The sequence below is a fragment of the Diadema setosum genome, chromosome 3, assembly GCF_964275005.1.
Source record: "Diadema setosum chromosome 3, eeDiaSeto1, whole genome shotgun sequence".
NCBI lineage: Eukaryota > Metazoa > Echinodermata > Echinoidea > Diadematoida > Diadematidae > Diadema > Diadema setosum.
The window spans coordinates 3,170,488-3,193,409 of record NC_092687.1 but is presented as its reverse complement, the minus strand read 5'-3'; the positions used below and the strand labels follow the sequence as shown (position 1 = coordinate 3,193,409).

The 22,922-nt window shown below is 38.9% G+C and overlaps 1 protein-coding gene across 1 annotated transcript in view; it reads left to right on the top strand.

Annotated features, from left to right (window-relative positions):
* Positions 1-18,646: 18,646 nt before the first annotated feature.
* The window catches only part of LOC140226669 (uncharacterized), a 157,379-nt gene continuing 153,103 nt past the window's right edge, over positions 18,647-22,922 (top strand). The window contains exon 1 of the mRNA XM_072307109.1: positions 18,647-18,823. Within this exon, the coding sequence (XP_072163210.1) occupies positions 18,647-18,823 (177 nt within the window). The remainder of the gene's footprint in view (positions 18,824-22,922) is intronic.

Below are 22,922 nucleotides of genomic sequence, written 5' to 3'. Positions count from 1 at the left end.
CTTCTTTGTCCTTTTTCTCCAAGTCTCTTTGCAGGTCCAACACTTTCCCTTGCAGAACTTCAACATTCTTCATGAAATCTCCAAGTTTCTTTTCAATGGCGTTCCCAACAATTAACTCAAGAAGGCCAACAAATTCCTGATTTTTTTAACAGGTCTGTCATCACCTGACTTGCTACTGCAGCTGATTGCCTGGTATTCAAGGGAATTGCCATTATACTGGATGAGGTGATTTGAACAATGGAGCAGTAATAAAGGAGTGACAAACGCTGCTCTAGGCACAAAAGGGGCTCTTGACATCCCACCAAGGCAATGAAATGTTACAGAAGAAGAGTCACGGCGAAGTACATCACAAGGTTGAATGTGTGGGACCAGCACAAAAATGGGTTTACAACTTGCAAACGCTCACCTCATTTTCAATCCAGATTTTCTCCGACTGTAGGGAGAGTCTCACGTTTTAAAATCCAACATTGCTCCAGGACAGTAGGTGGACATTCCTCACAAAGTTTGGTTATCACATAGTTGAATCAAGGAGCAGAAATATGAAGAAAGATCTCGCACACAGAGGGGCGCTCGCTCACTCACTCCCGTTTCCGTCAATTATCACACAAATGACAAGTCAAAGAGTGTCACCGTACCTTAGCATATACACACAAAATCTCGGACTCTAACCTTTTATCTTTTATAGGATTGAAATGTTCATTCATCTAGCAGTTGGCAGCAACCTGGTGGAAAAAACACCCTTGTTTTCGGGGGGGGGGGGGTGACCACCACACATGAAAAGGGATTTTATAAGAAAAAATGTGGCATATTGCCGAAAAAAATAAGATCAGTATTCAATATAAATGAATACATCCAAAATTGCAATATCATTTAGACCTCCTTAAGTCTGTAACATGTATGTACATGTATATAATGGGAAAAAAGTATCATTGATGAGTACGACACCATAGTCAGTTTGACAAGATACAAAAGGGGAATCCGAGAGAGTCGCCGTATAGGCCTACTTGAACGAATGAGAATAATTATGTTTACGTTACCCTTACAAGGGATTTGAACGTCCATTTGTCTCACGGACATTAACGCCCTATTACTATATATATATATATATATATATATATATATATATATGTGTGTGTGTGTTGCGAATTCACGTATTGGCTCCAATTTAACGAAGAATAAATCGGTAATGCAACATTTCGCCAATAAACTCTATATTGGCGAAATATTGCATTACCGGTTTATTCTTCGTTACATATTATATATATATATATATATATATATATATATATATTCAAAAGGGCATTAACTTTCATATTATACATCTTATGGATTACTCTATAGAAATTCAGAGGGGATTATTATTGATGAATACAACACAAAACCATTTTGTCGCCATAAAGAAAACAACCCCCCCCCCAAAAAAAAAAATAAATAAATAAATAAATAAACTTTTCCCCCTAAAAATTGAAACATCCGTTCATCTTGGAAACATAACACCGGGCTTATCAGAAACGTTTCTCTTTTCTTTTATATATTAAATACCAGTATTTTATATTGAGTTAATGTGCCATTGAATTCATTCCGAGACATTACAAACATGAAACAGCATCTATAGAGGTTCCACATAGAGTTCATAGGGAATTTAAACAATATTTTTTATTACATTGGCAGTAACATGTACCGCCGTCTCGTCATGGTGAATATGATGATGAATTTTGATATCGATTGAAATATAATAACACGCTGACGAAGAGTATTATACCTCACACATCAGGTATTAATATATTCTTTTCTGTCACTTACTAATTCAGGCTGTTTTGCCTTACATTAGAAACATCAATATACGGATAATTTACATGTCAGCCATAAATGAGCTGATAATCTTAGGTAACATACAGATTCACCATTATCCTTATGGTTTGTGTGAAGTGTACGAACAAACACGTTTTCAGACATCGAATTTCAATATAGTTATACTGTAGCATACATTTTGAATGAAATGAGCTTACTCTTTCCAGTCACTCCAAACTGGCTGTGGGGGTCAATTCGATTTTGCTTTACGCGTTTGAAGGTACACCTTGGTTCCATTCAGCCGGATTCTGGTTGAAAGTTGTTTCTCTTGTCGAAGTTTATAGGCGATAGTTGCCAATCGTGATCGCTCCCGTTTCATATTGGCAGGTATATCCGTGCGTATTGATACCCTGGCGAAGTTGAATGGTTGCCTGCCATTTCCAAGAGATACACTGTCGGCATAGCTCCGGGCGTAGCTGGTGGATCCCAGCTGGGTTGGACGGTCGACTCTTTCCGTGCTTTCGGGCTGCTGACCGTCTGGAGTGGAGAGGGTTTACTGGTCACTGAAGGGGCGTCTTGGGTCCGGTCGCCCTCCAGAAGGGGCGGCGGGGGCTGGTCGGGTTCGGGGATGCTCCTACGCCTGTAGCAGACGATTTCTGTCGGCCATTCCACCAAATCTGACAATTATAGACTGGGGCCAAAGAGGTTCTATGTGTAATTATATTAGAGCGCGCGCTTGCATATAGAAGCGGGGCCAATTGATCGACCCGCTGCCATTTTCAAAGAGGTCGACTACTAGAAGCCTGAACCCGGAAGTGCCCATAGTAATACACGTAAAGTACAGCTTCGAAGATGGGGTTGGGTTGGAAAAATCATTCTAATTTTAGGAAAAATCAATATTTGTCCATGTGCCTCCGGATTTTATAAGAGAGATACATTCTCAAGACAGGATACGTGTTTTGATGAAAAAAGGACTTGCTCTAATGTGTCAAATATGTGCCTTAACCTGAAGCCAAAATTGCCAAACAGGCATTCATGCATTCATACTACATCGTAAGATTGCAGAAAGGTACAGTGTATACATTCTTGTTCATTGCAATTTGTTCTAAATTTTGAAACTATTCTTATTCTTCATCCCAATTATCTCAAATTCTGAAACTCTGTCCTGAGTATATCTAATTTATAGTTGTTCAAATGTGAAAATCTGAAAATCATCCGGAGGTCTCCTTTAAGGTCGTCTATTTTGTTTTTCAGTGACTCATTTATGTTAGGTATGGTTTCCTTCTCTAGCGACTGTATTTTTTTTTTCAGCATTGAAGTCAAAGTTGTCTCAATTTTGGACACATACCTCTTTGTTTCTGCCAGGTCATGTTTCACGGTATTTATCTCCAGCAGTACCGATTCCATTTTCGTTGTCAACTTGTTGGATAGTTCAGATATCCTACCTTTCAGCTCGTTCACTATGGTACATACGCCGTAGTCAGGATTGGATGGTGGGGAGGATATCTGTTCACTAGATTCCCCGGGATCTCCAGCACCTGTGGTTGGCAGGACATTCACAGGGACTTGAGTTGGCCTCGGCGTTGCCAGGATACCGGTGGCTTGTGGGGGCTCCAGTTGAGGCGCCGGTTGAGGCGCCGGTTGCAATGAGGGCGTCCTCGTGCCCACTGTGGTAGATCCCTTTGCATTGCTGTTCTCTGGCATTTTCGACGAGACTTTGGCAGATTTGTCCGATTTTTGGGTGGAAATATGAGTTCGTAGGTTATACATTTTTGCAATATCTGACATGGCTCGCAAAATTAAATGGTATTCCGTATGGTATTGCATCCTGGGCGACAAGTAGAGGTTGTATTTCGATGTGTGTAAATGACGGAGCAAGTATAAGGCGGGAGCCCACCTAGAAACATGTTCGTACTCTACGACTTGCGCATTGTAATCTTTTACCGAGTTCTTAACGCTACTTTAATAGACAATATCATCATTTTCTTTGAATTCATGCTAAATCACCCCCCCCCCCCCCCATCGCGTTAAGCAGGTTCATGTTTACTGCAACGTTGACAAATTAGTGAATAATTTTCTTGTAGTGCACTTCATTTCATACCTGGGTATTTTTATAGTTGGTTGATCTGAATGTCCACATCATTTTTTTTTTTCTGAATAGGGGTATACCGGTATGGGCTTTCCGAAAAGGGAAACGGGAGTGTGTTGGCATTCAAGATTAATATTGAATCATCTGATGCACTTTTTCTGACTCTTTTTTTTTTTTCTTTTTTTACGAACACTCACATACGCAAACACAATTAAAGATCTTGAACCGTTCAGGGGGTGAGGGAGGGCAAATGACTGGGTTATACCCTAGCAACTCTCCTTTCTCATCTCTCATCTTCCTTATGGCATTATTTGGACACCCCATACAATTAATTGGTCTATAGGTGGGGCTGTTCATTCTGTTGGTCTCGTAAGCCTCTTTTTCCTATATGACGTCAGTCTTTTGAGCCTCTTTTGCCTAGTGTCGGTCTCGTGAGCCTTTTAAGCGTAGTGTCGGTCTCATGGGCTTGGTTTGCATAGTGTTGGTCTCGTGGGCTTGGTTTGCATAGTGTTGGTCTCGTGACCCTTTTGTGTGTATTGTCGGACTCATGAGCTGTGTAACTCGTCGGCTATTTTACTTGATGTCGAACTCACTGGCTTTATTTACTCAGTGTCGAATTTGTGAGCTGTATAACTAGTGGGCTGTGTGACTTGTGAGCTGTCTGACTCGTGGGTGTCGGTCTCGTGACGTGCACCCGGAAGATGTTACAGGGAGGATTATTGTTTGGCAAATTAATGCAGTTTTAGTGTGATATGTTACGAATTCTACAGTAAGTTTAGGGAATTATAGTCTTTGAAAGGTTCCACCATATCAGTCTCGTATGTTAAACTAGGAACAAGGAGAATCATACTGACACTGCAACCCGACGAGTATGGTCAGATTTATTTTGTGGGGAAGGCCAAGTAAAGTATGTGCGTGTGGCCAAACATTCTTTGGTATGCTCGGAACACTTCAATGATGAATTTATTGATAAATCTGTGACCAAGAAGAGGAAAGGGGTTCCCCTTATCGATTTAAGTTAAAACTATTTCTATCTAAAACAATCAATTACAGCACCAATATTTGCATGTTCCACACAACGAACTCGTTTCATTGCCAAGCCCGGTTTTGCTACTAGCGTCAGTATCTAGTAGGCCGGTAGTAAGTGCTGTGCTGCGGCACTCCTTGGTGCAGCTTCTAGCTCAACTCATGTAGTGTGCAAATAGTATGTGTGGTCATGAATAAAAACCACCGTTAATGGTGGATACTCTGATACTCGTGTTCACAACTGGACTGCTGTGTTTCGAAAGTAAAAGGTAACTGGTAAGTACACTGCAAAAAGGCCGGTGTTAAATGTGACTCTGCACCTCAAAACAAACAAAAAACCGCCAGACATGAATTTTTAGTTAAGACCATATTCTGAAAGAACAGACTTTAAGCTTTAAAATGATGTATAACTCAAATCAAATGGACTCTCCTAACTTATCTAAATATTGGAAAGAAAGCACAAACTCAGGAAAAGCGTGAACTGAGAAAAGAGGCTCTGAAGTACAGTGTCTACTAAAGCGCTTAATCTTTACCAAACCGTGCTGGCTGTGCGATGAATGGGACAAAAAACAGGAAGTAAACCACGAGAGTAACAACAATGAAGAGATTATTAGATTAAATTGAAATTAAGCATGCCTCATCAAAACATTCTGTCCATAATTAATGCCAATTTTCAAAGCAGTTGCTCTATTTTTTTCAAACGTTATTAGAGTTGAAAGTGAAGAGTGTGGACAAGTTTTTTTCAGAAATGAAAAAGGGATTCTAAAGACACACCTAATCACACTATTCTACCAAATATGTTCGAGATAAACTACTTAAAAAAACACACTTTCCTGCCCATTTTATGATACCAATTTTAGCATAATGTAAAAGAGGACCCGCTCTTTCAGAAAATATGAAAAAGTGAAGTTCGGCTAGGTTGACCCATTTCACTTATTTTCAGTCCTCACGCATAATCAGTGTGTGCGACTTTAAGTTCGTTTTGAGGTGCACGGTCACAAATATGAAACACCGAGCTAGTGTTAAATTTCCGGTGCTCATTCATGGTGTTAGATTAACACCTCCGGGTGTCATTTCAAAATTTAAAATTGTTTTTTGAATAGTTTCTTAGTTACTTCACTTCTTGTTAATTTTGAACTTCAACAAGACGATAAAGAATTTTCCGATAAAGTACTTGATTTTTGAAAAAATCTGTAAATACATTTACACCACAGTAACACCTGGTCCAGTTGGTGTGGTCCTATTGAGGCTGGACGGGTGTTATACCATTGAAATTAACACCACCAATATCAAATCAACACCGAGCGGTGTCATTATTGAATTAACTCAAGCGCAGTGTCAAAAATATCACCAGCCACAGTGTCAAATTAACACCACGAAGTGCCAGGGGAACACTTTTTAACACCGTCACAATACATTCTCTACACCTGTGGGTGTGGTCCTCTATTGAAGTTTGATCGGTGTAAGATTTAACACCTATGGTGTTAAATCTAACACCGATGTTTTTACAGTGTAGGCAACATACGTGTACTTCGGACATCGCACAGAAAGTAAAATGTTCTTGTTACTTATATATATATTTTTTTTACAGAAGCATTGCGGACTAAAACAAAGGCTTATGGTTTGGGGATATCTCTATCTTAAGGGTTGGAGGGGAACTGTTGTTGAAATGCAATTTTGTATGTTTTCACTTTGGACATTGCATGTGACGGGATAGTGTCTGTTTGTTTATGTGTTGGTGTGTGTGTGTGTGTGGGTGGGGGTGATTTGAGTCTCGGGTACTATTAAACTCGTTCCAGGTTTGTTAGGATTCAGTGCATTGATGGAAACTACCGTACTTACATTATTGAAATAATTAGATTATAATTAGAAATTCTTCCAATTTCGAGCGTTTCAGCATTGTTCTATAATCATTATCACACTTCACAAATTGTTTGTTTCTACCACTGCCACTGTCACTGCTACTACTACTTCTAATACTAAACTTTTTTTTTCTATTCTGCAGCTCCAGCTACCATACAAAATTAACATAAGAAACGTCAACTACCAACGTTCTCACGTATACGTAGGCCTATTAAAACAGGAGATTAGAATGTTAGATACAGGTAGATAGGTTGAATAAATATGAGAGCACCTTAGGACAGAGGTAAGGTTGCTGAAAGGAATAAAAATAAAATGAGGATTTAGAAGCTGTAATTGACAGAAACTCTTGAAGCGACGTTAATACTTTTGGCCAGAATTCGATCGTCAGGACAGGACGACACTAGAACGATGATATCCCCATATCTATTACTTTGTATGCATGGATCACGATGTGAAATTTCTCTTTCGTTTTGTTGCTTGAATGGTCCAAAACAAAACGTAAGATGACTTGTCACATGCCATGGGATGAAAATACAAAGAAACAAAAATAGGCTCGCATGCCCCTCTTTATTTTTTATTTTTTAACTATAACGGTATACATGGTATATGGTGACATGCAAGACAATGTAATATTTTATGTTTCTTCCATCTTGTGGTTTTGTGTAAAAGAACGTTGCAATGATCATTGTAAAGTGTGAAAACATCAATGCAAACCCAAGACTTTCAGAGACTCAGTTACCTTTATTTCTGGGAAACTTAACAATCAAGTAAAAGGTTTTCATGATTTTGGGCAATGATTATTTGTATCTTTATGGTGACAGGCAGGGAATAATTTCCTCTGCTCTTTAAATTGAGCCGATGTAGGAGTTGAAGCAGCTGATACCTGAGGCATTTGCCAATTTGAAAGCATTGATAACTTTGATGTGACATTCCATCAGCCCTGAAAGAGAAATTATGACGCATGATTACCATTGTGGAATCCAGAAAAATGTAGGCCTACATGCGGAATTTAAAAGGAATTACAAATTGCGGTTATTATTTTCTCTTTTTTTTTGTCAGTTTCGATCCGCTGATCAAAAAAGAAGAATTACTGTTTAGAAATACCAAAGTGATTAATTTATATACTGCTTATGGAATTTAAGAAGATAGTTTGACACCGTATTCTACTATATCACAGCGTATAGGCCGATATGAATGGAATGTGAAAAGTGTGCATGTTAGATAATGTTACCATCATGTATTACTTTAAACGCTCTTGGTTGAACCCGAATGGAAAGGCAACTACCTTGATCGAAGTGACGCATGCACTATCAAACCAAACCAAACTAAACCAAAACAAAACAAAACAAAAACAAAAACAAAAACAAAACAAAACCATACAGCTTGCAAAAAAAAATAATGATATTATCGTATACAGACATTGCTTCCCTTTCATAGAAACTATTAACAGAGATTCTTATCAATCTTTGACACTGTTTGATCTAAGTCTAACACTTTTGTATGTATCTCTTGCAACCCCTCGTTCTTAGCAGACTGACGCTCACTATAATTGGTATATAGAGAGAGTGTCCGGAATGTATCCTATACGTTTTGTCCTCTGAGAATATAGATTCACAGCCAAAGCGTGTGGTGAACAATACGGCCCATGACACATACTAATACATCACACGTTGTTAATTATCATTTAAAAAGCTGCTACCACCATGTGAGCAATTCCAGCAGCTAAACGAATTTACTTTGTTAGATTCGTTGTGTGAACTTTTATCGCCTCTGATAATGACATGATGGAGAAGGTTATACAGTTTACTGTAAGATGCACGCATATATTAATACTACGTATAGGTACACCTTTTTCAACAATATCGTAATGTACATTCCCCTGAGTGTCTTCAGTGAATGCAGAATGTGAATGCAGATGAGTTTATGTTTGATTAAAAAACGACAGTTCAAAACTGTTGGTTATTATAATCAACTTGATGCTATCGAAAATCCAATAGGCCTATGTATGAATGGTGGAAAGGGGTCATGAATACATAGATACAGAGTAATATTCACAAAGCATGACTAATTTATTTTCATTTTTGGCATAACAAAACAAAAGAGCGGCACCGACTCACCACCTCCGGAGAGGGGATGTAATGTGTAAAGGTCGGTTACAAAGGAATGAGTGTGTAGGAATGATCTGAAAAAAAAAAAGTGGAATATTTTTTCATATTTTGGTGGTATAATTAGTGTGACGTAACGGTATTTGTTGTCCAACAATGGTGGAACCTGAACTTAGCCAAAAGTTTGAAATTTCATTACTTTTTGCTGTATTGGTCAACCTCTCTCAAACGCTGTTGATGTCTTCTTATTTCCCAGCATTTGATGAATTTGCACAATAGTTTATTCCCATTTATAAATTTCATGCTACCATATTATTTTGATTCATGTGTCAACATAATTACCGTCTTTCGTGCTGTGTTTTCCTCAATTTCTCACACTTTTATCATAATACTATACCTCCCAGGGAAAATACAACTTCTCATGCATGTCCTGTGTAATGATGAGGATTATCAATGATTAGACAATTTGAACTCGTGATTTATTGATCTGGTAACATGCGTTATTCTGAATATTCAGACAGGGACATCTTAACCACCAGTTTTGGTTCAAGTATGTCTGGACACATTTTCATGCACACGCATTTTTAGAAAGAAATGTAAAAGAATGAAATTACATTTCCCCTCCACAGTCATTACTCAACCGTCCCTAGGTACTTCTAAAACAGAAACAAAAATGTCAGAATGAGTACAGCAGGTAGTGCACATCGTATTCACATCGTTCTTGATCATTTTTTTTTCATGAGTTTAACTGATGAAAAATTGTTATTCCCCGTTAGTTTCCGTGATTTCTCGCGTTTGCTGAAGTTATGTTCAACGACACCCACGCCATTGACGATTGATCCCAGAGAAACACACAGACTGCATAGGGATATGTACTCCCAAGGATTACTCGTTGGTTTTATTGGCCTACCCTGCCTTCATTACCCACTACTGGTTAAATCCATTGTGGTAACTTAGATACGTGTACTTGTGATCATCATACAAGACGTGTGCCTCGGACAGAGCGGATTAACGCCTTGCGGCCAGCCTGCTATGCAGTATAATTATGTACCTTTTGTCTCTGTACGGAACAATACGCGACAGCCAAATTGTCTGGATTCCAGACCCTCTGCTCGTACGCTTTCGCTCTAGAGTGACGCCTTCAACGTCGAAAACTGGACTAGCTTTAGGTTGATTTGCCTTCAGCAAAGGCTGCGAATTCGTCGCCGCGGAGTCCAGGTGGCAGAGGGTCTGGAAACCCGACTAGCAAATAGGTATATCGTGCCTATCTGAAAGCGTCGATACCACCTCTCACACTGGCTTTGGTATATAGAATATTAATAATTCTAAGAAATTCGATGGATTTTTGTTAAAACAGGATATACAATATCTTATCATTATAACTCTGCTAACTTCTAGATAGTGTAGCATACATGCTATTTTCCACTTCTATCTAATTTACAACCACATCATGTACGGTGCCATTGGATGATGGCGCAAGCAAGTATAGGCCTAACAGCATTATGTCACTCCTCACGACTTCTTTACTATATCTTTCCCTTCATCATCATCATCATCATCATCACAAACATGACCTCCTGAGGTAAATAATGACTATTGCATCTTTAACAGTGCGTAATATATACAACGCTGCGCAGCAATTCAAAAGGAACAGCAATAAGCTGAAAAAGTATAATGCTTAATGCAATAGAGATACTGCTTTAATCTAAACTATTACTGCGATGCTGCCACTTTTAAACAAACCACGGAACAACAAACACTCTAAATACCCATTCTCAAAGTAGATAATGACGGGGCTAGGTAGATATACATAGTAGATACCTTTTCTTCTCTCATCCTGTAGTGTTTGCATAATGAGGTTGCAATCTTTTACATAAATAAACATGAATATGATCACAAATATTTTTAGAGTCTTTCTTTTTTTCTTTCCGGGAAGGAGGATCGAGGGGGAAAAGGAGGCATGGTGTTTTCATTTCCGATAAATCTTCGAGTTACATCTTGGTGGTAACCGCATGGCAGTGAGGTGTTCTCCTATTACAGGTCCTGAATCAGAAAGGAGACTATCGAATGAGGCTAATGATACCTGAACAGGAATTTTCATTTTAAAAACATATTGAACTTGGAAGTAACATTAAAGTGCAGTACAATTACTGAAAAGATGTGCTGAAGTAACGCATTTAGAGTTACATTGCTTTGTGTGTGTAGAATCAAGAAACCCTATAAATGCAAAATTCACGATAACAACTTAATTGACGTTATTAGTTTGACAATAATTCCACCTAAATGCATCTGCGAAAGTAACCAGAAATATTCTTGAGATACATCATCGAGATTCATTATATCTTTAAAAAAATGAAAAAAAAATAGGCTGATAAAGGGGCGGGTCCTGGACGGATTCCTTAAAGAGGGGGCGCCTTCATGAAATTAAAGAGGAGTGCACGCCCCCCCCCCCCTCCGTTTTTTTTACGCCCGGTGCAGCCCCCCCCCCCCCCCACCCGATTGGCCACTGTGATAAATAACTGGTAAACAGATTGACAAAATGGATATAAAAGAATGTCAGATAACAATCAGAAAGATAGAGATAGGTATATAGACCAGGAGCTACGTGATCACTCCAAGTGCAGTAAAACCTCATCTCCAGGGCGGATTAAGCCAATGAAATAATGATTATGATAATGATGAAATCAAGAAATAACAGAAGCAGATAAACAATTAAAAAAACTGTACACGATTTTAGTTTAAGGAGGCATTTTGGGAGAAAAAGAATTTCATCATCTTTGACAATTTCATCACGACTTCTTGCTCTTCTTAATTTGCATACGGAAAATGCGACAAATCATGACTGTCCACTCACGCAGTATGAGCATCCGTTGCGCAAGCTATCACAGTTATGATATGTACATGTTGGCCGGGAAAGACAATGGGTAATGATCGATTAACGGTGCCCATCGCGGAAGAGTTAATCTTCTCGGGACACACAAGAAAAAAGGTTTAGGGGACTCTGGCGAGACTTCTACGTCTCAGATTTATTGTACGTGTATAGCACCTTCGCTGTATGCCGATTTGTATACGCGCAGTCTATTGGCGATCTTTAGAAACAGGGTTTGTTTTGTATTCTTTCTCCCATTTCACCCTTCCCGCGGCCCTTCGGTGGCTGTTGTTTTGGCCCCTTTCATTCACTAATTGGTTGCAGCCCTTTTGATTATTTTACCGCGGCCCTTTGGACTCTTTGGTCGCAGCTTTTTCAATCGTTTCGCTGCAGCCTCTTCGATCACTATCTCTTGGCTGCAGTCCCTATATCATAGCCCTATACATGACAAGGACTTCAGCGATCCATAAACGTCAAACAATAGACATCGGCTGGTGAGCTAAATAGAGAGTCGATTCATTTCACAAGATACCATACATGTTACAGAATATTATGACCTCCTCGAGACATGCTGTTTTAATGAAATGGTGTGTAATGTTTCACTGCATCGTGAAATAAGTGTCTATCTTATATCCATCAAATCCATTGAATGTATTACTATGTTCTTTGGTACGGTAACGGTTCGATCTTCAAGAACCGCAAAACCGGAAGTACACGTCCCAAGAGCGATCGATTAGATATCGGTAGGCCTATCCCGAGGTGATAACGCTTGATATCGGCTATATGAGTGTTTTCTAGGGGTGCAGTTGGGTTCCCATAGAATCCCGTTATGATCACCGAGCGGAGCTAATAGTTTGATAAGGTTGTAGTAAACGTCCGGAATATTTGTGAGGATCTTATCCAAAATAGTTTCATTTTCTTGTTCCTTTGTCAACAACTTTGCATAGGTTTTGTTTGCTTTCAAGTGAAAAGAGAATAAGGTGATTTATATCATCCAGTCAGTATGAAAATACCTGCGTCAGGATGATTTGCTAGAATAGTGCCTATACTTTCCACCAGGTGAGTGATGAAGGAATCACCATGTTTCCAGTTGGGGGGGGGATACACATTTGCGATGAAAATGGACGGATAGTGGAAGAAACAAGGGCTCAAATATCAGTATAGGCATCAAAATCCACAATTAACATGAATCCTGCAAATGTCTTGATTTATATATGTATATATTTTTTTATGTATTCATTATTCATCTTGTTCCTGAGCGCCCTCCTCGTCCAGCATTTGGATGGTAGAACGCTACCCGTACGTGATGATCGAATCGTGCCCTATAGCAGTATATGTATAGTGAATTGGTTCTCAAACATAATATGACTTCTTAATTGAGGGTATCGCCAATACGTAGGTGCCGTGCGCAAAGCAGCGTTTTAGATGCATTATGTTATAGCTCATGGGGCAAACTAGCCCCGGTTTTGGCTGCACATGCACTTACAACACGCTCTGTTTTTATAAAGAGGTATTTTTTTCTCTAAGATTTCTTCGCTTTCCATCATGTAACCAGCACATTGAAGCCTTGCAGTAGTGAACCATGACTCTAGTGACCGCAAATCAGTAAAGGTTAGACACTTTCAACTCTTTTAAGCTGAATTATAGCCAAGAAAAAAAGGGCTAACAACGGAAAAGCAGACAAAGAACTCCATTAAATCGTATGGGAACTGCGACTCGCGTTAGACAACCGGAAGCGAACAATGGACCGAGGAATCCCACAGTGCACCTGTGACAGAGCTATTTAGCGTGCGCTGGAGTTTTTTACGTCATTGGCGATAACGAGAATTGGAAACATAGAACTGTGTGAAGCAAGAAGAAAAAGACCTTGATTTAGTACGAATTAGGCCGATTTGCAAAGAAACGCTTCATATGGTTTCACAAAATAAATGTTATGTATTTTGATTCTATATTAATTACATTACTTCTCTAGCAAATACCCGAAATGCAATCCCATCTCTTAAATGGGTCTCGACCAAAAATAAACAAAATTTGCATTGCTAATACTCAATGTAAAAAAAAAAAAAAAAAAAAAAAAAGGTATTTGGCGTTAAAATATGATGCCCATTTAAGTAAGAAAAACACCATCTCAGGGGGCCTGTTTCATAACAAGTTGCGAGTGATCTTACGCTCCATTTATTTAGCGTAACTTGGTGAATCGAGCGTAAGTTCGAAATTGACCGTAAGTCTTGTTTCATCAAGACATTTACGTTTGATTTCAGGAAAAATTAAGTGTAACTTGCAATCAATCGCAAAGTTGTTTATCACACACAATTTGCGATTGATCGCAACTTACGCTCGATCTTATGAAACAGGCCCCAGATATTTACATTAGAAAGCTTAATCTGGATCAAAATTTAAGCTTTAGGCGCCTTGGCAGATTGCATTGTGCGGCGAACCCGCGGCGTGGCCGTTCATCGGCGCTTTGAGCGGTCTTTTGAAAAGCCGGCGATGGGCCGGGGTACTCAAGCGTGTTTTCACTTTGGCCCGCTCTACGGCGTTTCTTTCAAAACGCCGCGTGGGTCCTTTCTAATCCTTGAATGAGTAACAAACTTCAAGTTGTCAAAAGTGTGACAAACCACATTTTTAGCACAACGCCCTCTCGTGGCGGCGTTTGTGACTAGCACAATAGTGCGTTACGTTTTCAAACCTTGTAGGGAGCGCAAAGCAGATACTATCAATAGGTTGTTACCTGACTCGTGGAGCTAATTTTATCTCCCTAAGTTCACAAAATAGAGGCAGCTTCAAACGTTGAGAAAAACAGAATTTAGTCATTGTATTTTCTACGTCATCTTGCTTTGTTTTAATAAGGTATGATTTTATATGTTTTTGGAATTCTATAATTCAATTTTTGTTGGGTATGTTTTTCATCTTTATTCCTATCAACGCATGCAGTGCACACTGCCAGCGACGCTCTAAATGATATAGAAGGGGACACTTTTGTCATCTTGTGTTTGTGTGTATGTGTGCTTGTTTTCCTTTCTTTTGTCCAGTTTTGTTTTTCGGGGGGGGGGGGGGGTGTTCAATCAGTGAATTATGTAGGCCTATACAAATGCACCCGTAACCAGTTGTGAAATCATGGCATGTTGAAAACGCTACAAAACCATGGGTTGTGGGTTACATGACCATGGACGAGTACCATTATTGTCTCTCATAACAATTTATTTGAATTCTAGATATCTTTCTATCTGTTTAAGTCTTTCAGTACTTTACAAACTTGCAAACTCCAAATATCATAATGAGAATATTATTTTTATCATTCTCTTTTCAAAAGCAGATTCGATCATGAATAAATGTGCAAACAGGCAATATTATCAGATCATTTCATGTCCACTCCAATTCAACTAAAGTTCGATTTCGTCTGACGCGGCGGTTCACAATCTCAGATCGCCATCACCCAGGCATGTACGGACACGAAGTAGGTTTTTATAGTATCTGTTCAACACTTATTTCCTTTAATATGTCACTATGATTTGCAACGCGGTTACATAAATCGTAAGCAGGAGCCATAAGTTTCATATACGAAAGGGCTAAAGGTATTTGATTGCTGATATATTAAAAAAGAAATAACAGAAACAAAGTGTTAATATTCTTATTTCGTAGTGAAGAACATAATCATAATAAATAACTTATAATTAATGCAATATTGGGATTATGTGGGTACATTCTAATAATGATTATGATAGTTATCACCATCATCATTAATTAATCTATCTATCAATCAGTCGTTTAGTTCATGAGCGCAGAAACTGTGTTTAAAATAAATGTAATGCATTCATATTTCGCATTCCTCGAGTAAAACAATATTTCCATTCCATTTTCAGAATTATTCAGTTACAAAATCATTAAAATATCCTCCAAAAGTATGCATGAAGTCATAAAAGGTGAAAGTCAATTCAGTCTTCAAAGCCAAGTTGTTCATTTTATAAATAGCTATTCTTCTTCTACATTATCCTTAAGTTTGGGATCATAACATGACTGAGGAAGCGTGTTATTGTTTGTTTTTTTTCCACAACCCCTTTTTTAGAGAAGTGAGCTCAGATATGTCTTCTCGAGGTCTCTATATTCATATGCTTTGCACACTCTTCACTTTCATCTCTACTAACTTTTGAAAGGATGATGCTACTGCTTTGAAATATGGCGTTAATCATGGACAGAATGTGCTAATATTGAATGCTCAATTTCAGCTTGATCTGACACGATCTTATAATCTCTTTATTGTTTTTTTTTTTTCTCCAGGGGTTTACATCCTGTGTTTTGTCCCATTAATACCACTGCTAGCTTGGATTGATAAAGACTAAACGCTTGAATAGACCTTTTACTTCAGAGCCACTTTTCTTAGGTTACACTTTCCAGAGTGTGTGCTATCTTTCCATTATTTAGATAGGTTAGGAGAGTCTATTTCAATTGACTTATACATCATTTTAAACTTAGAATCTGCTTTTTTAGAATCTGCCCTTAAACAAAAATTCATGTCAGACGACTTTTTGTTGGTTTTGTGATGCAATTCAATTCAATTCAATTCAATTTACTTCTATATACTTCTCAATGAAGGAATGTACATAAATTATAATAAACATAGTGAATCATAATATCCGGCTTGGATGCACAGTAAATTAATGTAAACATATAAAATATAGCAGTCAATCATCGTACGTTTGGCTCTATGTATAACGCTAAAGATATATGATGGATCCTACTTAAAAGCGAGCTTGTTAAGTGTAGGTCCCAAATGCAGGGTCACAAATGAAATTTAGAGAATAAAATGATAATAGACATACAATATACGACGAAATGGGAAAAAATTCAAATAGACAAAACGACAATTTGATCACCTGTTCATTAGAAGAAATGATAATTAGCCGATCTTGGCATAAGAACAAGGGAGGATTAGACCAAACGGGCCTCAGACGAAATTGATAGTAGACAAAATTAATTTTGCCGTAGTGGTGTTAGACGAACTGTGAAGTAGACTATCTGATAGTAAACCAGGTAGCCATAAACCGATTTGGTATCCCTTGATGGTCTGAGAGATGTATGCCACGTACCCCAATGGATAAAGGCCTATCTGAGGCCCTGTTCAATGGTGGTCGCAACCTTGATGATCTGACACCACGCACACAGATTTTCCTTCTGTATCCGGGATTTGTAGTATCCCAGCAAGCACATAACGTTTTCAGAACCTTTCTTCAAGGTTTTCTGCACATCTTCATTTTAAAACATACAATTCGACCTGAAGTTAAACTCGGGTATTTGTTCGAGACATTCCCAGAAAGGAGCAATTTTAGGAGATGGCACTACAAATGTTCCACGGAAATTATTTTATTGGAAATATTTCTGACAAGAAGAATCACGAAGGGAAAGAAGTGCTCCATCCGAGCGCCGGCGGATCTGGGCCGGTTCGCGATCATCGCCAAGACCCAAGCCTAGCCGCACCGGACATGGACCAGAATGTGAAGCGGCCACTTCATATCAGCGTACGGGGAATTGTGCATGAAGAATTATGTGCGTTTCGACTTTGAACGTACTAGCACTTTCAAAGATCCTACACTACGTACATAATATGCGCGAGAGAGCGTAGCGAGCGCTCTACACATATTATAATGAAAAAGAAAGTCATCTCTCTGATAACCCAACACGTGTAGCTCCAATCTCTTATTGCAGGCTATAATTGCTGGCATTGGTGATAATTTATTTCGAATACCTTATAACAATACCCTCTAACGTCATAACATATATCCAGAAACATCATTTACTTCACTTATTTGTGTGTGCGAGCAAGCGAAAGCGAACCAGCGCCTGAAGAAACATGTTCTTTTCATGTGTCTTGAATGCATACTTATGTTATCATTTTTACCCAATAAATATCTTCACGAAAAATATAAGTTCCAGTGCAAAAACACATATATTTCTTGTTGGCATAATGTTTGTTACATGTGAACACTTTTCCTTACATTAATTACGGGATGATGACGGTGTGAAACGACAAATTACTGGCAGCAACTTCAGGATAATAATTGCATATAAATTAAATGCGAGCAAGCTAGGTGAACGACCTTGAAAAGTTTGACATTTTACAGTCACAAAACTGCCGTTTGTAGATATATAGTTTTTCGCTTTGGAAATTACCTCTGGCGCCTCCCCCCCCCCCCTTCCCCCGCCCTCCCCATCCGCCACTGGTAGTCAAGGGTGTCGGTTCATGTTCATGATTAGGGGTGATATGACCAGCGAGGGGGCGTCGAAGTGACCAAGTGGGGGAAGGGGTATGTCCAAAATCTGAACTTTAGAGCATCCCCTAATTGTTTGTGTTTGTGGGTGTGTTAATGTTTTAATTACATGTAAACGTTAGAAAATAGTTCAGGTGAAGTTATTATTGGCAATTTTAAGGCATTTTAATATGATTATACTAGTATATCAATATGTAAAGCAACACTGCAAAATCAGTGATAGCTTTGATATAACGAAGCGTGAGGTACATTGCGCAACATTGTAGCGACTCTGTCTGCCCTTCGGATGTTCTGAGTACACTGCGCATACCCTGCTTTATTCAGAATGCCAACCAGGAATCACGCTGAATCACAATCTTTTTGTCGGCGACGGGCTTTTGAACAATGTTTCACACTATATACCTCTTTAATCATATTATGGTTACAAAAAAAAAGTCTTAGAAAAATATCTAATTTCATGATTACCCTTTCATGTCGATTTCAAAAGCAGTTTAATAACCCTTGAAGAGGATCAGCTTTGCACTATACACTCAACAGTCTATGCCACGGTTGACGCTTCATGTGTTCACTAGCGACCTTTCGCATGCACGACGCGTTTAGCGTGAGTTTAGCGTGTCGTGAAAAATTACTTCTGCGCATGATCAAATCTAAGAAACGTTCCGTCCAGGAGAAAACGAGTAAGGTACTCGGTCCTGATGCTGCTGGGCAGGGGTGGGCCAGCCAGCCAGCCAGCCAGCTAATCAGCGATATTGTCCACCATGTCTCCGTCGTAACAGGAAAGCGAAACTGCTTAGATATGGGGACGGGAGTCCGAGTTCGGGGACTGAAACAGCTGATTGCTTCCGCGAATTCTCGGTCTTCCCGTTGAGTAGCAAAAAGTCCCTAATATACAAAACGGTACGCTGGTGGTGTCCGCATCACAATGCATGAACGGCTCTAGAATTTCTGAAGCTGCTCTTTTGACTACCGATGAAAAAAAAAAAAAAAATCATCGCTGTTCCGCCCGTATCCGGGCACTTACCCCCTGGGCAACTACCCTCCGGATAACTACCACCCGGATAATTACCCCCCAGGTCTATTCCCCCTTAGGGCAACAACCCCCCGGAAAACTACCCTCCTAGGGCAATCACCCTCCAGGGCCATTACCCCCTAGGACAACTACCACCCGGTCATCTACCCTCCTAGGGCAACTACCCCCCAGGGCAATTACCCTTAGGACATCTACCCCCCGGATAACTACCCTCAGGATAACTACCACCCGGATAACTACCCCCGGATAACTACCCCCCGGATAACTACCCCCCGGAAAACTACCACCCGGATTACTACCCCCCCCCCCCATAACCATAAACCCGACCCCCCCCCCGCCCCCTCCTGATACTTACCTACTGGACAACCCTCCCTCCCCGCCCCCCGAAAGAAGTAGGCCTACCACCCTTTGTAATTTTTCCATAAGTTCATAACACCATATCAGAAGATGCACCTTTCTCTTACACTGTCATCATTTACTCTTTTGGCTTATCATTTTCTACCGTTATAACACATTAGAAGATAAACATAAGAAAAGGAGAGTTGATTTCACTGCAATTCATATTTCCTTAACATTAGCGAGGGACCCTTCGATATAAAGCCATAATTTCTGATAGGATCCGGGCACGGTTTTATGAAGTCAGTCCTGACAAGCTGTCAGTTCCACACAATTACCAATCGTTGTAGGTCGATCAAAGCAGGTCCATGGTAACAAGTCGGTGACTCGAGCTTATCAATCAAGCAGAACCCATGGTTTTATTGAAATTATTAGATACTAACAAGATGTCATAACTGGCAACTTTTATCAAACGGTGCCCTAATCTGTCATAAGAGTAAGATTACAGCTTGTTTTACATACAAGTAGAATTGTGCTAGTTCTCAAATTAAATGTTCTCGACACTTTAAGGGGAAATCCAGTTCAAATATAAGTTAGTCTGATTAGAAAGAGTGAAATATTACGAGTTTAACGGTATTTCTTTTTTCTTTTACAAAACACCCCTAGTTGTTAACGAAGTATTTTGTCCTGCACCCTCTTTTTTAATAGATCTATAGAGAGTTGTAGTTGACAGAATCCTTTTTACATTATAGGGCTGCTCTGTTTTATCCCGGCAATTTCAAGAGTATTTTTTTTTTCATAAAAACTTGAATCCTTCTTGGAATAAAATGCTCTTTAATATTTCGTAAGGGGTTTCTAATTTTCTCACCCAAAAGATGTTTAAAACCTGAAGTTAGGTCTCGACCAAAACCAGACGATATGTAATGAAAAAAAAAAATGTTTTTTTTTTTCAATTCAAATAGCAAACGTTGCATGTTCGAAAATAACAATGAGAAACGTAATTTTCTGGGGGAGAGTTATTGTAAGAGGGGTGACTGTTTGGAGCCTAATTTTAATAAGGAGTAATTGTCAAGGGAGGTAATGCTCTGCGGTGATCATACCAAGGAGGTGACAATCTCTTCCCACATTCTTGATATACTAGTTGTTAATGCCCAATGATGCAGTAGGGCAATTCTGAAATGAGCGTTAACGGTATAACAGTAAAATAGTTACAAAATTGATGAAACAATGCAAAGAAAGCAAATTAAGACAGAGACGAAGAACACAAATAAAGATACAGTGCACTCCCGTTACAACGAACACGGTTATAACGAAATTTCGTTATAAGGAAGCAAAACTTCTGGTCCCAAAATTATCGCCATTAAAGTCTATGGTACAAAATTCGCTTATAACGAAGACGGTTATAACAAAATTCTCGTTATCACGAAGTATTTTCTGAGCACCACTGAAAACGAAAAATAAAGGAAATGTGCTCCGTTATAACGAAATGCGGATCGCATTCGAAAATGCGTAGCGGAACAAGCATTTTTAAGGCGTCTCTGCATGAGCGAACGCATCATTGAATGTTCACTCCGTGTATCACGCACAGTTTCCGAGGGGAACTTGCATTATTGTAACACAATAATCCAAATTCAGATAAGGTTTGTTTCATTGTTCCGAAGTCCTTTAATACAAAACACACAGATTCTGATACAACTAAATGTCCGTAATAGTTCGGAAATGAAATATTAAGCACATTTTGGCGTTATATTCCATAACAAAGGTTCGTTAATCCGATAATAAAATATGGTCCTTATTCTCATTCTTATACGGTTCGTTAATCCGAACATGATAGGAATTCAAAATGTTCGTTAATCGGAACATTACAAAAATATCGTTAATCCATGGTGGAAAAAGGAGAGTATTATACACTAACAAAACTTAAGAACTGCAATCCTTATAATCGTCTTAAGATAAATAAATCTTTGAAATAACTAACCTTTCTCATTTTTTTTTTATTAACAAAATTTCTTCGGAATAACGAACCTTATTTCATTTTCGGATGAAAAAGCCTTCGGAACAACGGACTTTCTGAATAGTGAACCTTTCTCACTTTTTGATTTATAAACCTTCAAAATGACGAACCTCATTTCATTTTCAGATCAACGAACCTTCGGAAAATGAACAATATATTATTTTGATCTAAATCATGAACTTTCGGAATAATGATTCTTCAGAAATGCGAACCTTCAGATAAACAAACCATCGGAATCCCGGGAATGGCGAAACTTTGGAATAAGGAGCCTTCGGAGTAACGTACTTTAGTAAAAACAGAACCTTTGGAATAGCGAACTGTAACCAAATCCTACACAGTCATTTTCTACACATGTGTGACAACACAAACAACTTTATGCTCTTTTTAAAATGTAATATTTAAACGAAATTAAAAAGGTATTCTCCCATCTCACATAGCTTTCCAGCGTATGATGAGGATTCAACAAATGGGTGGTTTCCTTCTTTTCCTTATACATTACATATCATATTTGTTCGGTTATAATGAAATTTCGTTAAAACGAAAAAAAAAAAAAAAAACTGCCGGTCCTGAGCATTTCGTTTTAACGGGAGTGCATTGCACATGAACACACACGAGATAAATCCCTTGTAATGAGAGAAAGAGGAAAGGTGAGTAATGAATGACAGGAATAGACTACCTTCACGGTGGACAGAGAAAAGCGAGAGGGAAGAGGAAGATGATGGGTCAAAACCAGGGCACGTGAGGCATGAGATATAAGCTCCTCAAAATAAAGAAGTGTTACATGGAGTTGTGGTAAACGATAGACGATGGTGGTTAAAAAAAATATTGCAAAAAGTATAACTCATTCTGAAGTGTAACATTTCTTCAAAATGTCTTTAATTCAATGGTAAAGGCATTCAAACTTCTTTTATACTATACTATCAAGAGAAATCCGAAATTTCGGAACAGTAAAAGAAAATACAGATTTAGCGAAAATAGTTTTGGTTAAAGGCATTGACATTTACTGGATTACCGGGTAGGATATGAAGGGACAGCTTCGTGTTTAATGAACATAGAGTCAAAATACAGAGGGAGAAATTAAGCTTGTACATAAATCGTCCTATAAATGCAAACGATACAAATCTTAAATCCTTAAGATGTTGTTTTCATAAGATGATGTCTCAGTATGGCATCTCCGTGATTCCTGGCAAATAATACAAAGAACTTCGTTTTCTGTAGTAATGATATCCTTTTTATTAAAAGTAAGAGTCGGGGGGGGGTGGGGGGCAGTGACCTGGGAGGTAGTTACCAAGGGAGTAATTGACGTGGTGCACTGTCCTGGGGGTAATTTTCCTCTTGATAGTTATCGGGGAGGGGGAGTTGTAGGCCTACTTATCCGGGGTAATCATCCATGGGGAGTTATCGGAGGGGATAGTTATCGGGTGGAAGTTATCTGGGGTCTAGTTATCGGAGGAGGGGGTAATTAACCTCGGGATAATTATCCTGGTGGTAATTATCGGGGGGGGGGGTAGTTATCCGGAGGGTTATTATCCG